This window comes from Hirundo rustica, chromosome 2 (genome assembly GCF_015227805.2).
Source record: "Hirundo rustica isolate bHirRus1 chromosome 2, bHirRus1.pri.v3, whole genome shotgun sequence".
In the NCBI taxonomy this organism is placed as follows: Eukaryota; Metazoa; Chordata; class Aves; order Passeriformes; family Hirundinidae; genus Hirundo; species Hirundo rustica.
In genome coordinates, this window is record NC_053451.1 from 34,767,552 (window position 1) to 34,785,797 (window position 18,246).

At 37.0% G+C, this 18,246-nt stretch overlaps 1 protein-coding gene across 27 annotated transcripts in view; it reads left to right on the plus strand.

Moving 5' to 3' along the window:
* The window catches only part of DLG2 (discs large MAGUK scaffold protein 2), a 984,477-nt gene that overhangs the window by 714,905 nt on the left and 251,326 nt on the right, over window positions 1–18,246 (plus strand). For 25 of the 27 annotated variants that reach the window (XM_040055800.2, XM_040055802.2, XM_040055798.1 and 22 more), the window contains 2 exons: window positions 2,024–2,165; window positions 17,327–17,482. In XM_040055800.2, coding sequence (XP_039911734.1) covers window positions 2,024–2,165; window positions 17,327–17,482 — 298 coding nt within the window. The remainder of the gene's footprint in view (window positions 1–2,023; window positions 2,166–17,326; window positions 17,483–18,246) is intronic. The other 2 variants (XM_040055807.1, XM_040055813.1) reach the window with 1 other exon arrangement.

Below are 18,246 nucleotides of genomic sequence, written 5' to 3' on the forward strand. Positions count from 1 at the left end.
TCATATCCCTGCTGTCTCCTGATCGGAGTGTCCTAAGCTCCAGCCTAGTCTTTATCTCCCACCACCATCTCTTAATGGCTTGAATACTTGTTTTAGTTTGAGTGTAGGCTTTGCTAGCAAGTTGCATGTAATTATATTGAGTATTGACGACCTATTGATGAATCTAGCTTTATCGATACATGCTGTAATCTTATACCAGTCCTCCTGGTGTCCATACCCAGGCATTTCCATTCCCTTGTCATTCACAGCAATCTTAACTTTTCAACTGTGCTCTCTATACCACTGGTGACTGTTAGTCTAAACAGTTAATTACTGAAAACTCCCTTTCCTCATTAGTTGTTCATTAAAAACTGTCTGCTTTGGCTTCAACTACTAACAGGGACCAGCTGCACCATCTAACAACTGGATGGAAATAAAATTTTTGACAAGATCTTCAGCAGTCAATCCATACCCATCTTGATTTCCTGCTAATAATTCTGGGGGCACTTAAGGCAAACAAAGGGTGGGGAAATTTACTGAGGGAAGTAAATGCCAAGGATTTAAAATTTTCTGCACTTTTGCAGAGTTGCTGTTGTGGACTGACAAAGTTGAGGGAAAAGCTAAATATCTCAAATCCTCCTTATTCAGTCTGCTCCATGAAAACAGAAGGGAAGGTTTTGTAACATGGATGTCAGTGGTATGCTCAGCCGTGCTGAGGGTGCCTATTTAGTTAGCAAATGTTACGACAGATGGCAATCATGTTGTTCACTAGCAGCCTGGTCTGAATCTTAGCTAAACCCAGGAAGTGAAAATGCCAAATGTCCCTATCCAATCTCCAGCTTGATAATACTTTCAAAATAATAATTTTGCAGTTCTAAAACAGTGCGGTTTATTATGTGAGATTATAGCAGCATATGAGAAGACAGAAACAATTCCAGTGGGAGAGTAAAGGTTGAAAAGATTTGCAGTAGCCCTTCCCAAGCTGTTGGTGCTTACAGATTAATTTATCCTCAGGGAACCTTTCATTATACCTACATGTTCAGAGGATTTCAGAATGCATAATGGCCTTTCCCTGTTGAGAGATTCTGCTTTGAAGCATTCTGTATCTCAGCATCTGAAAAAAGACTGAAACTAATACTGGAAAGTTGAGCTGCTGCCTTCTCATGAGAAAATTAATCACAGCTCATTGCAGAAGCATGTAACATTGCTTTTCCTATTAATCATTTATTTTTTTCTAATTAAATTAACTAGATACAGAATACAATTCTTACTGCATTTCTCCAGTCATAAATGTCCCAGATAACTTCAGAACAGCAAAAAGCACACAAACAACAAAACCTGCAAACCCAATGTATAAAGAGACAGTACATTATTATAGCTTTCATCATTAATATGTAGGAGATTTGCATCCATTTTATATTTTAAGTATACAGATTTACCATGGTCTAAATACCATCTATTTTGATACTGAAATTTTGATTCTGCTGGGGATTTGGGCACCTTTGATGGATCACAGTTTTGAATGTATACATAATTCTTGCCACACATAAAATTCCTGCTCTTATCCTGCATTGAACTCTTACAATACTACTCCCATTACTGCACACTGGAGCCAAAAAGAGTGCTTTTCATCTCATTCTTTCCTAATTACATGTCCTTCTGCAGAGTTAGTCTGAAGTGGAGAAAATGTTGCCTGTCTCCCAAACAGCAGACCTATTCAGGCTCCCTCTTCAGGAACTAAAGATCCTCTAAAGAGTTAATTCCTTGCAAATAAGTCAGAATACTACTACTACTACTACTATTATTACTATTATTTTCGTTATTATTGTTATTATTGCTATTACTAATATTATTTTCAGGAAAACTCCAGCTGTTAATTCTTTCTTGTTATATTTTAAGCTCTCTCAAGCTAGGATTGTTTGTTTTGATCTTATTTATAGCATTGAACATGTTCTTGGTGCTTAATTCAAAAAAAAATTATGTTCTTGTGACATCTAATAAAACATGAAAGTTGCTGACTCGAAATGTTCGTTTTTACCATCAGCTTATTCTCCACCAATGGAAAATCATATACTCTCTTCTGGAAACAATGGCACTTTAGAATACAAGGCATCCCTGGCCCCTATCTCACCAGGAAGATACTCACCCATTCCAAAGCACATGCTTGTGGAGGACGACTACACCAGGTCAGATGCTTCTCTTTATTTGTTGCCTTTCATGCAAATGTAAAGGACATAAGTTAACTATTCAGTGCATCTCAAATAGAATACAGTGTACTGTACATTTCTATTCAGCTTTTTTTTTTTCTTTTTTTTTTTTTTTAATAATCCCCCAAGGATTGTGACTACTATATGGAAATATAGTAGCAGAATTGTATCTGTGTAGTTAATTTCAAGGTAGAAGAGACACATAGGGAAATGCTGGGAGGGTTCCTTTTATGCCTTGTTTTAGATGAACACTGGTTATCACTGATGAGACAGTGTGCATTTATCTTTTTGTTTGAAGAGCACTACCATTCACCTGGAAGACAGAAGTTGTTCCATTTGGAAAATGAGCCCTCATTATAATGTCTAATGCCACAGAAAATGAGAATTTTTCTTTTTTTTTTTTTTCTTTTTTTTTTTTTTTTTTTTTGGTTCTAGGAGGGGGTTGTTTTTATTCTCTAACCTGACTTGCTGTGTCTTACAAGTCAAAAAATCTCATCCACTTATGTGTTAATCAGCTTCATAACCCACTAATTTGCATTTCATTTTTCTTGTTGCATGTGATTACTATCTCAAGCAGTATAACTTGTTGGATCAGACAGATTCAGAGTAACTAAATCATGATACAATGTTTGATCAGGATATAAATGTCCACACCTTTCTTCCCTGTCTTGGTTGAAAGAGTTTCTCTTTTGTTTTGATTGAGAATGCAAAGCTGAAATTGATTTCCTTCAGCTTATGAGACATTCAGTTAGGATGGATTTTCTCTGAATGGTTCCGAGAAGTTACATTTTTAATTAATAGTTAAAACATTGATTTTTTTAAAATCTGCACCAATGTTTTTACCTGATCTAATAATCATCTCATAATTTCTCAAATACCCATGGATAGGAAGAATATCAGTATTAAAAATCTGGGTCACAATGGTGGTGGCCTTGTCAATAAGCTTGTAGGACTGAATTGTCTTCTTCTATAATGACATGTCAGCATCGCTATTGCTGACAGAGTTAGAAAAGTTTAAAAACAGCAAAAAAAATATGCAGCCTTGAATGTAAGTAATAACTAAGGACATCACAAAGTCACAGAAAGTTAAGGGATTAATTCTAAAAAGGGAGATTAGCTGTCTGGCAATGAAAAGACCATTTAAACAGAAGGTTTGTAAGGTGACAAAGAAGTATTGTTAGTCCTGTTTCTTTGTGTTCATGTAGCTGATTTTAACTTTCTAGTTACTTCTGAAGAAATGAAAAAAAGAAAAAAAAGAAAAAACAGTATAGCAGGGAAGTCAGTGACAATCTTAGTCCAATAGTTTAGCAGATATCCAGTAGAAAGCTTACAAAAAACCATGCAGGATATGTATTGAAATTAATTAGGATGTGCTTTTGACCTTTTTTTAAGACAGATGCATTCCTGTGCTGATATTTTTAGAATGTTTTTAAACAAGTTAGTTGTGCTGGTTTAGCTTCTGAGAGAAAAATGAAATACTGGCAGTCTGTTTCTTGTCTGAGGTATTCACACCAATGTCCATTTTGTATTATTTGGAGGGAAAAAAAATGAATCCCTGGAGGAGCTCTGTTTATTGTGTGAAATACTCCACTCCTGTGTTCTTCTTCCTGTCTGGATTTCCAAATTAATGTGTTGCCTAATGAAGGTCTGATATCCAAAGTCTTCTTGTGGCATTGGCACTATCAACAGGAGCTGCTGACTCTACGAGCATGACCTGCTGTGACAGGCATGTGGCACCAGCAGAAATAAGTGTGTTAAATGATGGGAGCAGGCTCTGAATGCCACAGCACAAATCAGATGGAAATCTCATACTTCTGACCAAGTGTTAACTCTGACCTGCTGAAAAGGAGGAGGCTACTATGAGCTTCATTTTGTTAGTGATAATAGTCAATACGGGAAACAAAAGCACAAAGAGCAAATGAACATAGTCATAAGACAAATGACTCTTCTTGCCATTGCATTTCCTCACTGGACTTGCACGTACATCTGAGAGACAACCTAAAAAGAGCCAAAGACCAGTTTTCTTCTCTGACTGCATTGACTAAGAAGCTCTGACCTTAAAAACCAAACCATTTAACCCTTAAATACTGCTGAGATTTTTTTTTTTTTTTTTTAAATGTCCATGTGTCTAATTATTGCCTATTGATTCGGGTGGGATTTCTGAAATGCAGCAGTTAATTCTCACAGTTATTTTCACAGCTATAAACTCAGAATAGTGAATGCTTTCTTTCTGTTCAATGCCATGGGATTTGCTGATGAGTCTGCCATTAAAATATTTGGGAAGTCTTTGTTGGTGACCAATTTGGAAAATCATTTGGGAATTCAATTATCATATTGATAACTGTAGTAAAACCTATAGATGCCTTGACTGAAGCATTTGCAAGTAGGTTTTCTCAAATAATGTTTTATAATTAAGATGTTTGCCAACTGTTGAAGTGCTGTCCATTAAAGCTACCTGGTTCTTGCTGTAATAGCTTTACAGGGCTAATTTACATTGTGCTCCCATAAAGAGATTTATTACCCATGCAGTCTTGCAACACTTTTGGCAGATTTTCATTTGTGCCAGCTACAAATATTTGGAACAGTAACTTCTCCACTTTAAAAAGGTTTTGCAATTTCGGAATTCTCTGTACAAGTGATTTTAGTGAGGCAAATGACAAGCTTTCCTTTAACTTACTTGTGATAATGAATCCACAATTAAAGCTTAAATGGTTGAACATTCAACTCAATTTGCTCACTTCCTCCTGCTTTTTGGTTTTGTATTTTTTGTTTGTTTGTTCCAGTTCTAAAGGTTTTAGTTTGGGGGTTTTTTGTTGTTTTGGTTTGTTTGTTTTGATGTTTTATTTTGTTTTAACCAAAATGCATCTGTTTTTCCTGACAAAAGTAAATGTTTCAATTGATAAAAATTTGTATTTTTAGGTCTGATATTGAATCTGTGCCTGAAAAAAATTCAGTTCAGTCTATATAAAAAGTAGCCTAATCTGAGCACAAGGGATAGAAAAGTAACAAATTATCTTCAGCCATAAATTTTAATGAAGCTGAATGTTGTCTCTTAATTACTGAATTTTTTAAGTTGCGTGTATTCTTGCTACAAAATACTGTCAGTGATTGGCATATTTTACTTCCATGATTTTTCTGGATTTATTTTAAATTAATTTAGAATGAAACTTTGGCTTCCTGTATTTTTACAGCAATTATCACCTTTTAAATTAAATTAAATACCACAAGTTCAGGTTAGTAGAATGTGGGATCAGAAGCGGATAAAAACTATATGTCAGTTCTATCAGTACACTTGGCAGTACACTTCGCTGCTCATTTGAGTTTCTAGTAAGATTAAATTGCTGTGCAGGAAGTGCAGGGGATTCATTGATTGTGTTTCTGACCATCCCCTGATACTGCTAGAGGGGAGAAACAGGCAAAGCTGGTGATAAATAACAGCTGGGATCAGAGTGACCATGAGTTGGCTTAGTTCTTGATTTGAAGGAAGTCTGGAAAGACAGTCAGCAAGTTATGACTGTTAAGATTTCAGAACAGCAGACTTCAGCCATTTTGGAGAGTTGCTTAACAAAATCTTTTGGGATGCTGCCACAGAAACATAGGGCCCATGAAAGATGGATGGTTTCTAAATAAAACTTATTGAGAACTCAGGAAGGAACCATCTTGTTGAGCAGAAAGGAGGGGGACTCACCAGAAGGCCTTCATGGCTGAGCTAAGAGCTTTCTGATGATGTAAAATGCAAGATATAGACAAGCATTGCTTAGTGACAAAGTTAGAAAGCTGATTGATTTGAGCTAAGACTTACCTTCAAGGGTCATAAAGGAAAACAAAAGTGATTCTGCAGATGTGTGCTACTTTAGAAAATGAAGGTAAAATTTGAGGAAGGAAAAAGGTGATGAATAGAAGCCAATGTAGTGACAGATAATATTGAAAAAGCTGAAGTAATAAACAACATGTTTGCCAGGCACTTAAGGGCCCAGAAGTTAATTGGAATAGTCAGCCTAGATTGACTAAAAGCAGTTTGTGTGCTTGTCCAGGCCGGTTGACTTTCCTGATGAAATTTCTAACTGCTTGGATGAGGGGAGAGGAGTGGCTGCTCTTCACCAAGCAGTGCCGCAGCACAGGCGGTGCCTTAAGTGGGAATGCCTCTTCACTGAGGGAGAACACAGCTGATTCCAAAGTCATACCTGACCTGTGTCATAGCTCCCACTAATGTGCATCTGGGATCTGCTGTGGGGCACATGGTAATTCCTTTTCTCCACTAATTGTCGTGGAGAGTGGCTGCAAAGGTATTTCTCACACCTCTTCTGTGGGCAGGAAAATCTGTAACATGGGGAGCACCCTTTAAAACTCTTCCAGCAGCCTCTCATCCAAACATGAAGAAGTGTTGGATGAACATGTACAGCTAATCAGAAAGAAAATATGGTTTGGAATGGTTTGGAAACCTCGTGGATAGCCTTTTGGGTTTCTCCTGGGTTGTGTGCTAGTTATCTTACTAGTTAACCTTCTCCCAGCATGGCTCATTTGCACGGCGTGCTGTTGGTAAGACTTTTGACCCAGTGTCCTACAGCACATTTTGAAAGCCAAGGAAGAGTGGACTAAAAGAAGGCAGTGAGTTGGGAACTGACTTAACCAGTAGGCTCAAAGGGTGATGTTCATCATTTGGCATGTGTCAAGTGGTCAGTGATGAGCAGAGGAGCTCAGATACCAAGGACGTCAGTGAATATCTTCATCAATGACCTAGATCATGACACATGGTGCACCCTCAGCAGATTTCAAAAGGACAATAAATTAAGAGGGAGTGGTTAACATGACAAATGGCAGAGCTGTATTCTAAAGTGCTCTTGATATACTTGAGGATTTGGCTAGCAGAAACCTCATAAAGTTCAGTAAGAAGTCTGCATCTCAGGTGGAAGAGCTGCAAACACTTGCGCAGGCTATGAACATCTGAATTGCAGCTTCACTAAAAATGACCTGGATGTTACTGCAGACACCAAGCTGAACATGGACCCAGAAGTGCACTCTCACTTCTAGTCAGGTAATCAGCATAGCAGGCTATCTTTGGAGAAGCATGACCAGCAGAAAAATCTGTTCTTTTCTAGAAGACTTCTTTTCTAGAACCCTCATTCTTTGATTTCAGGGGGGTTGTGGAGAGCCCTAAGTCACATGGAGGCTGGGGTGGTGTTGAGGGAGTTGGGGCTTGTTTAGTGTTGTGAAGAGGGGATTGGGGCAATCTAAGAGCACCCTATAAGCACTCAGTAGCAAAGATGATGCAACCAATCTCATCTCAGTAGAGAAGCACCAGTGTCAACAGGCATTGGTTTTGGATGTTCTGATTTCAATTTGAGAAGAAATTAAAACATGAGATGGACACAAAAGTGCTGGAGTAGTGCTCTGAAGGGCTGTGAAATATCCACCCTTTGAGATTTTTAAGAATTGGCTAGGTAAAATCTAGTGTTGTCAATAGTCCTGATTCAAGCACAAGACTGGATCAGATGACCTACAGGGATGCATTTCAACCAAATTTTATATGGTAGTAGTAAGAAAAAAAAAGATTTTTTTTGTTTTCATCATTTTGTTAAACATGTGTTATTAATGCAGCAGAGAGATGTTACATTTTTCTCTTTAGTGTATTTCTGCCTTCCTATTTTCAGAAATATTAAAATTATAGCCTAAAAATCTTGTAGCTTTTATATACTAATTTCTTGGTTTTAATGAATAAAAAAAGGAAAAATCCATAAAAACAAAGAACTACCATCTTGAGTTTTTACTTCCTTTTTAGCTTCAGATAATGGTAACATCAAACTTCTGTGTTTCAGCTGATAAAAAATTCACTTTAACATTTAACTCTAGCTAGATATTAAAGATTCATAGATGAAAAAGCTGAGTTATCCGTTTTGCTGTGTAAAGCATGTTTGATTTTTTTAATGTCTGTTTCTGCAAAATAGTGTTTTCTGGATGGGGAAGAGGTGCTGGGAATTGGACAGGAGGGAAAAAAGAGCCATTAAGTTGAAGTCTCAGGGAATTTTTTTTTTCCCTGTATTGAAAGTAGCATTCCTCAACTAATTTCTTGTTTACTTATCTAAACCTGCTAGTTGAATTGACAGTGTTTTATGGAAACACTTGTAAGTTTCTGTTGGCCTACAGATTTGATCTCCCAGTATTAAACCACTACAAGAAATGCTACAGTTTTGTGTTATAAAATGATCATTAACAGTTTTTGGTGATGGTTTTAGGAAGAAAAACAGTAGGACAGAAGAACTGCAGCTTTTAACAATGAGTCCTGAAAACTGCTTGTTTGGGATCTTTAGAGTTGATTTATGTCACAAGATATTCTTTGTGTTTCAAAAGTGCCCATTTGCTGAAAGGGGTCAGCTGCATTTCCTGTCAGTCTTTGTGTGTGAACAGAGTTTACACTCCTGTTTCATAGACAGTGTCTTTGACTGCTTAGGTAGAACTTTCAAATTAATTTTATACCAGATTTAGTGTTAACATATGTGTGATGAGTAAAAGATACATAGAAGCCCACTGATAGAGTTATAGGAACACGTGTAATTGTGAGCTCACAACAATCATTCACCATGCCTAACCAAAACTCAGCATATTTCCTCCACCCTAAAGAGAATATATGTAGTATGTTGGGAAGACTGATGATGCCTTTTATTTATTCCTCTTATAAAATAACTTGTAAATTTGGCAGATAAGATGTTCAAGTTAATATTTTCATGCTTAGCTTTGCCTGGGGCTGGATTTTTTATCAAGGGATAGCAAAGTTTTAATAATTTTTCTTTAAAAAATAGTGTAAAATATATCTATTGTTGCTTAAGTAATTTTATTAACCACCATTATTATTAAATTAAATTGTATTTATTTTTAACCAGACCAGTGTGGTGACTTAAAGGATAGAGGGAGAATTACATGCCTTAGTTCTTGTTCTATTCTATTCTGTGTTAGAAATTGCTATGCTATTATATTTTAAATACCATAATATTCCATACATAGGTTCAGAGTGTTAAGTTATAGGAGCTGATGAAACAGAATCCAGACAGAATTTCTAATGCATTTATGAAAAGCTGTGTAAAAGCCAACAAATGCAAGTCTTGGGGAAAACTGCAGTTCATTTATCTTCCAAAACGTATTTGATATGTTTATTGCAGTAGAACTCTTTCAGAGTCTTTACTCACAACGCAGTATGTCAAAGCTTCTCACAATTTTGTCATGCTGACTAGATTATTTTAGAAAGCCTGCATGATTGAGCGCAGCATTAAATGGGCAAAGCTACTTTTCCTCTCTGCTTATTTCTTCCACCCCTTTCTGATACAGGAATGTAACCAGGAGGGATTTTGTTCTGTGCTCTGAATGCCCAGTCCTGTCATGTTTTAATATTGAAGAGACTGGAGGAATAGGGGGAGTGTGTTTAGCAAGGGATAAGGGTGAGAATGGGTGTGAAAATGGGGAGAACTTGTCACTGGTATATGAGAATGGAAATCACAAGGAGGGAAGACTAGTATTTAATCAGGTAAGAAAGCTTGGATTTGGAAAGGGAAGTCAGGGCAAGACAAGACATAACAGAAAAATAGGTGAAAAAGCATGAAGAAGCAGAGGAGTAGAGCAGCAGAGGAGAAAGGATTTCAGGCTACTGAACCAGCAAATCCCTGGAGGTGACACGTGAGGTTTGGAATAATCAATAGTTGCATAAATACACTGGCCAAGGAACAGAGATACAGAGCAGGTAGGAAAAGTTGCTGATAAGATGCTGGCAGGATCAGGCTGAGGCCATCCATCTCTCTCTAGGAAAGTGGAGGAAGCACCCAAGGTTTCTGGGGTGTTTATGAAGTGGGTGTGATCCCACCAGGCAGTCTGTCATGTTAATTCTTTGTCTGTCTGTCTGTCTTGCGGATGCCAGCCTGCTGCTGTGGCTGGTTACTCGCTGTCTCTCACAAGCAGGGCTCTCATCTCTAGTTTTTAAGTTGGTGACATATTGAATTCAATATGGTATCCCAGAATAGAATTTCTTCTTGGTTTAGTCTTCAGTCAATCTAAGAAATTATGTGTTTGGGGGTGGTTTTTGTGTTGTTGTTGTTGTTGTGGGGGTTTTTTGGGATTTTTTTTTTGGGGGGGGGGGGTTGTTTGTTTTTGTTTTGGTTTTTGTTTGTTTGGTTTTTGTTTGTTTGTTTTTTGTTGTTGTTTTTGTTTGCTTTTTTTAAAGTTAGTTAAAAGAAGACTATTCAAGTTGCACATTAAAATACATTCTTTAGATTGAAGCTTGAAATTGCTAACTTGCAAATCAACTCTGATATTTTTTGTAATTATTACACAAATTTAATCTTAAACTAATTGTTAAACTTTACAGATGCATAATTGTCTGCCTAGAGTAAGATTTCATTTTGTTATCCAGATGTTTTTAAGTATAATAAGTCTTGACTTGTGAGAATAATTTATGTTAAAGTAAAAATTTAGTCATTATCAAGTCACAGATAATCTCTTATTCCTGAGTTGCATATTTAAATAGGCCTGCCAGAGATCCCCAAGTAATAGGATTTGGCTGTTTCTAATACAATCACTGGCAGCTACTTAGTACTTAACACTTACAAAAAGAAAAATCAAATTTTGGAGTATGCTTTAGTACTTGCATAGAGATTTTTGAAATGAGATAGTAGGATTGGCGGTGATAACACACACAGAAATGGTAAGTTGCCTTCAATAATGCACAGAGGAAAGGATAACCTGAAGGACATGCAAAATAGAACATGGACATGGACCCCTCATGGAGCTCTTGCCACTTGAGAAAGACACCTTGTGGTGACTGTGGTAAGTTCTGTGACAGTGTCAGCTCAGTACTCAGGAGCAGTCAAGAAGGCAATTAAGAATGAAAATAGGATCTGATAGGAAGGGACAAGAGTGCAAAATACAATGGTTTTCTCTGTGAATCTGTGGTGCATTCAGGTCTTGAATCCTACATGAAGGTGACTAAAAAAAGACCTCAGAAGTAGGTGACAAAGATGAGCAGGGGTGTAGCATTGTTTCCAGGGAAAGATAAATAATTCCAATATTGAAAAAAGGTGTCAGAGGGAGATGGAGCAGAGATCTGCAAAGGTACCCATGACACAGAGAAGGCAACAGGCAAGGACTGTTACCACTTTCTTACAATTCAGACGCAGGGAGTTTACAACGCATTGCCAAATTTAAAACATGGCAAAATAGAATGTCACCCTATGTTATCAATGTGCAGCCAAGTAGCAGGCATAGAGTACACAAAGGTAGAGCTTTTTGGGCATGTCATGCATGATCTCAGTGGGGTGGGGCTCAGTGCCACCAGGGGCTTCTGAAGCCTAAGAATATAAAAACGTTCAGCTATGGTTGAGAATAACTGCTGATTCATGGTGGACAGGCCTTCTGACTACAATCTTCTTGGATTTAATTTCTGCTCTGTGTGGTCTGTGCTGATTTTCAGCAGCTGAGCAGGAAAGGGCCGTTCTTTGCTGGTCCCTGTTTCCTAAACAGTCGCTTGGGCCTTTGGTCTGACAGTCTCTCCATTCCTCTGGGAAACAGCCTTCTGTTCCATTCCTGCAACTGAAAATCATTACTGTTCTTCTTCTTCTTCTTCTTCTTCTTCTTTTTTTTTTTTTTTTTAATTAAGTAGTCATTTAATTTCCTGATTCCTAATGGTTAAGAATAATGAGTGTAGAATTGAGTGTAGAATATTAAAAGTTCTAAATTATACTTATGCTTTCCTGTAGGCCGTTTCGTTTGAAAACTTGATTAAAATGTTAAAATAGTACTGTTAAGAAGAAAAATCCTTAGTCTTCATGACTGTGCTAAAAAGCACTTGTTTTGCAAAGAAACCTTGAAGGCATATGGAAACAGCAGTTAATAACAGAAAAGCTGAGAAATCATTAATTTTAGGGTTTCCAGAAAGAACTATGGTACAGCACTTCAGGTATTTTCCTCTTCACACTCCTCCTCTGTCTTTCATTTAGTTGAAATAAACATGTCCTATGAGTCATTTGGTGTCATTTAAATTGCCAGGTCACAACATATAATAAAACCAACAATCAATTCTAATTACCCTATTGAACAATAAGGTATGTGGTTCTCCTAGAAGGTTATATGAATAAGATGATGAGTCAAAGGACATATATATATATAAAATCACTGGTTATTAGAAGTGGAAGATCTTATTTGTATTAAATTGCCATTAATTTTTGGTTTAATAGAGAAATACTTCTTTAAAAGTTCTTTGTTTACTTCCCAGCAACATTATATTAGCGAAACTAATGTGTTAGATGTCTTAATGGATCTTGGACACAATTAAAAATTGCTACTCAAAAAAAAGTGTTGTATACTTTCAGCATTGGGAGATTTCTTTGCTCTCAGATTGCATTTATTTTCTCTGAGATTTTTTCCTGGCTATAGCTGTGCATACTTAATATGCTGTGAGAGCTGAGCTGGTTTCTTTCCATATCATAAAAGCTTTTGCAATGTTTTAAAACCTGAACCTGTTAACATTTAATGTGCTGCATGTTGGCAATTGATCCCTACCAAACAGGATTCCGCAATAAAAGGAAAAACAAGCTAATTTTAAATTGAGGACCCTGCATGATGCTAAGGAGGGAATGGTTTTTTAAAATGCCATTTTTTTATAACTTCTATTCCATAATTAAGTCAGCCTGAAACAACAAAATGATGGTAATCCAAACAAAGAATAGTAAGGACTGCAAACAAGGCAGATTGGCTTTACACAATCTGTTATGAAATAAATAAAACCAATGTTAGATCAATTTTCTACCTCCCACTGTTACTGTTATCTTTTCCACCGATTAGTTCTACCTTTCCGTGAGAGTTGTTCCTCACTGCTGTTGCGTTTGTAGTGAATAGCAATCCCAGCTTGCTTTTTATTATTTTTTTTTAATTTATTTTTTATGACTCTCTGCTGCTCATGTTACCATTTAAAAGCTTACCTTTGGCGTTCAGTGACTTGATTCTCGGTCTTGTGAGTTGAACTGTCTACTGAGGCATGTGCAAGCCACTCTGTGCTGCTACTTACGTTTACTACTTACATTTTCTGTTGCCTTCCCTTTACTATTGTGTGCTTTATTCTCATACTAATGTAGTTGTTACTGTCCATCCAGACCTAGCAGTTGCTGCTCTTATTTGTCGCAAAGCTTTTTATTTGGCTCACTGATAAAGACAGAGGACTGTGAAGCCTGTTTGTCACTAAATAAAAGGCAGAAGGGAAGCATATCTAAGAAGTTACAGTAGTAGTCATTTTTCAGAGTAGATCCACATTACTCTTTAAAAGAGATATTGCAATTATCAAAGATGTATACAGTAATATTCACACATTTGGCATTTTATGGGGATTTTTTTGTGCATAGGTATTAGCAAAAATGAAGATAATGGACAAAAGAAATTCTATAATATAGTTCTTTGTTTTTCCTCAAAAATAGTTTCAAAAACTGTTTAGCATTTATTTTTAAATTAAACCTCTGAAGCTATACCTGCCGTATCTGAAAGAGATGCACATAAACTGCAGCCAATTAGTCCTTAAATATCCTTAAATATCTAGCCTTTGCACTTTTCTTAAAGCATGCTAGATGGCTTGCTGCATGTTTTTAAATTCATTTGAAGAATTAGTGCATAAAGTAAGGCCTCAGTGTTTATCTTCAGTCTGGCTCTTAATTATTTTTGCAAGAAAAGATGAGGTGACCTTGGCTATATTTTTTTTGTAATGGCACATTACAAATAGCATTCTCATTATCCCATGCTTTGAGAGAGGACAGTCTGTCTCTGTCACAACACTGGAGAAGATGTGCGAGACAGGATTTATCAGGTGGGCTGATCCCTTTGCAAAGAAGTTCTTTTTTCTTTCTGTGAGGAGAGCTATAAATGACACATGAAAATGCAGCATTAGAGCAATTATTTAATAAAGCTGGTGGTCTTCATAGTCTCCTTTTTTTAAAAATAGGGTATTGTTTTCTTCCAGTAGGTGGCTACTATTGTAGTTAAGTACTAGTTTGCCATAGAGAAGGTGAAGAATGAGGAGGATATTTGATGACAGGGTGTTGCAGCAAGTATCTCAAACTACTTTTTGTGAGTAATGGCCTACATGGGACACAGTTTGTATGAACAGGACAGTGATCTGCCTCATATAATTTTAATCATTCCTATACTTTATTTTTTTTTATCCCAACTTTCAAATATTTTTACACTACCTTAATTCATATTTACTGTGCCAAATTGAGAGAGAAGATAAGATTATGGTCATCATGGACACTGGATGTTATGTACTGCTTTTTTTTTTCAAATTCTTGCTTTTCTGTGCCATTAAAACATGCAGTCAGAGCCCAACTGTGCAGCTGGCAGTTGTTAGCCTATGCATCTTAATAGGATAGAGGCATCTAAAGGAGCAGTGCAGTCCATGTTCTCAATGAACTTGAAAGAAGTGACATTTGATGGGAAGTAGGTAGCTGTGATGATCTCAGACAATTTCATAGGTCTTACATGAAGTGCACTCATAACTGGAGTTAGCTGATATCCTAAATCCTCTTCTAACCAAAGAGTCCAGGTTTTAAAAGGATAAGAAATAGAAATTCCTTTTCTTAACCTTAAGACCTCTCTCTGCAGCTCAGATACAGAGAGTATGATGTTAACTAGGTCACAATATCACTTATATAATATCAGTGAGTACAGGACTTTATACTCAGACTTGTTCCGTTTTCCTGTTATTTTACCACCCAGGAAGACTGAATGGAGTGAAAAATGTTTCAAAAATGGTCTAAAACATGTTAACATTTGCTAAATGTTTTAAAATTTGCTGGGCCTCTTGAGACAATTTGTTGGGATTCTGTGTTCGTACTTGAAGGACTAATTTGGTGTCAGTATCTAGGTAGATGTTGAATGTTTTAACTTCATTTTGCTTTTGAAGGCAGCTTGTAACTGTCAATTAACAAAGAAATTCCTCATATCTGCCCATCTCTGTGGCATGATTTGTGTCTCAGCATGAGGTTGGATGGTCACTGACTGATGACTCAGTGTAGTTTGAACATTCACAATATATCCAAGGGGAACCAACACGCTGATGTTGTCTACAACTTACAGAGGACAATTAATGTGAATATAGGACGCTAACAAAATTTTTATGGACTGGTTAGTGTTTTAAGCCGTGAAGGAATCTACAGTTTTTATTCATCTTCCTGCACTGGGGCAGTATGTCTTCAATTTTCTTAGTAGGTATCATTTATATTTGATATTTATGCTTGTTCTTTCATGTATTGCCTAAAAGCAGAAGTAGTTCTTAAGGGAATAAAAGGCAGTATTGGACAAAAGTGAAATAGAACTGATTTTATCTGTTTGGGTTTTTGTGTGGGTTTTTTTTTTTTTTTTTATTTTTTTTTTTTGGGTTTGGTTTTTTTTTTTTTTTTTTTTTTTTTTTGGTTTGTTTTTTTTGTTTTTTTTTTTTTTTAATTGAAAGCAACAATCGATTTAGTAAATAAATTCTTAAATCCAGCCCTCTGAAACAAGTGAAATATACTGATAGAAAATGATTGCTTAACCTTAAACATTTTTAAAGGTATTTTACTAAGGACTTCATACAATGCTTTATAACAAAATGAGTGAGAGCTTTGCTATTTTGCTATTTGGAAATCTTAAATTGCCTGGATTTTAACTGTAAAGTTTTCCCTGGGAAACTCAGGCACAGAGAGTTCTCCAATTGTGTGGCAGATTGCTATGAATAATGTTATTACCATTGAGTGAGACCAATTTTTAAGTAAAGCAGCTACTCCTTTCCCCCAAAGGAGAAACCCAGAAGCTAACAAAGGAAATTAAGTTTTCTGTATCTGCCAGCACATCCACGACTGTAATAAATATTGGTACCTGTGAAAGTCACAGCAAAACTCACACCCATGTGAGGCATAGTGCAGCCAGAAGAACAAAAAAAGTTCATTAACTTCTTGGCCTCTTGATATTTTCAGGCTTCTGAAATAAGATTTCCATCTAGCTAATATTGTATGACAGTGATGAAAGGCAGTGGCATACCCTGGATCTTCTGCCAGAAGTGTGGATATGATAGCAATTGACCCTTGGCACTCTTTAGAGCAGAAATGTCAGGAAACAATGAGTCAAGTTTCATTCTGCCAGTGGGCCCCAAGGTATGTCCCGGGGCCAAGGCAGGGAAGTTACAAGGTGGGAGATGTACGTGTGCGTGGTGTGGGTTTGTTTGGCAAACTGCTCGCCGTTGGTGTCCCGCGGATTCCCAGCTGGTTGGTACTAAAGGCTGCATTCCCTTCTCCCCTCTCCCAGACGGCTCCCGGGAAGGCTGTGGTAAGTATTGTCTCCCCCGAGCAGGTGGCTCTAGGCAGCAGGAGAGAAATTTTAGGATCTTATTCTTTGTATCTAACTACACAGGCTGCTGTTTGCAACTTGGAGCAGCGCTGCGAGTGTGATTGCAGTAGCCTTGGCAAAGAGGTTAACTGTTTCAGATGTGGTCTGCATAATCAGATTTTGAAGGCTGAATCTGGAAAGAGTGCAAAGAACTCTTGAAATGCAACGAATTGCCTGCCAATGAGATGAATTGCTCGCACAGTTTGTTACCATCAGTGTTATTCTAGGATATGGGTCAATTTGACAGTAGCTCTACTTGCAAAGTCCCAGCTCACTGGGACAGGAGTTGTATTAACAAGTAATATGTGCTTCATCTATATTATAAATTAATGGGTAAAAAAATATTTCTTTTTCAGGTAGCAAACATATTTTCTTCTATGCTGTACTCAAAATTAAGATCACAGAAAGCTGTGTAGATGTTAGATTAAAAAAAAGAGAAGAAGGAAGAGCATGGGGGAAAATGCCTCACTGTCTCAGCTTCAAAGATAAGATATTCCCTTTCAGTGCCACACTTCCCATAGGGCAGTTTTATGGTCCACTTTTATTGTGTGTATCTTTATATGAAGCTACTTGAATGCCATATCACTGTTATTAAATGCTAACAATTTCTTTAACAGCACTTTATTTGTTGGAAAAACCTCACTGAAAAAGTCTTGACAGATTTGCTATGCATGCTTTTAAAATGATTGCTGTGTTTTCTCTGTATTCTCAGCAACTAATATCCACCTGACCTTTTACTCTTGTCTCTGTATCACCAGGCCTCCTGAACCTGTTTACAGCACTGTGAACAAACTGTGTGATAAACCACCTTCTCCTAGGCACTATTCCCCTGTCGAGTGTGACAAAAGCTTCCTTCTTTCAGCTCCCTACCCCCACTACCACGTAGGCCTGCTCCCTGACTCTGAGATCACCAGGTACTGCATGCGCTTCTTCCTCACCTCCTTTGTTAGAGTGCATGAACATCACTGGATTTATCTCATAGTTTGCATCTTCACCATAGTTATTTTTTCTACAGCTTGTGCTTATTTTTAACCATGCTTTCACACATCTGTACCACTGGAAGATACATGCTACCTTGGTATATAATTGTGGTCATCCAAAATCCAGTGATGATCGCAGGCAATGTTTTGATCCATTGGAATGGTGCTCTAAAATAGGTTACATAATATGTACCACATTTTGCAACTGAATTCAGTGTTTGTTTCTCTTTGAGTATGGAAAGTGACCAAGAACTTCACTGAAAGCTCTAGTAATTTGTTTTGATTCTGTCACTTTATTCTTTTGTTGTGCATACTTAGTTCACTGAGCATCTTTAGGTTTATAGGACAGCTGCCTAAGCCATTCAGAAGAAATAGAGCAAAAAATAATCACCTCCCTCACCAAATCATGGTTAAGAATGCATCTAAAATTTAGCATTCCTTAGGCTAGCTGTGCTCTGAGAGGACAGTTAGGAAAGCCTAAAATTATGAACATTCCATAACTGAAATAATGGAAGATCTTTCTGTAAAACATTGTCAGTGGTTGCCTCCTGATAAATATTTAATGAAGTAAAGCAGACTATCCAAAACCTTACGCTAGTATAACCCAGCTATTCTTCTGTAGACTACAGGGATAGTAGTAAACCATTTGCAGACAGTATTTAGGAGATAGAGGAAGAGTTAGGCACAATTTTTCTAGA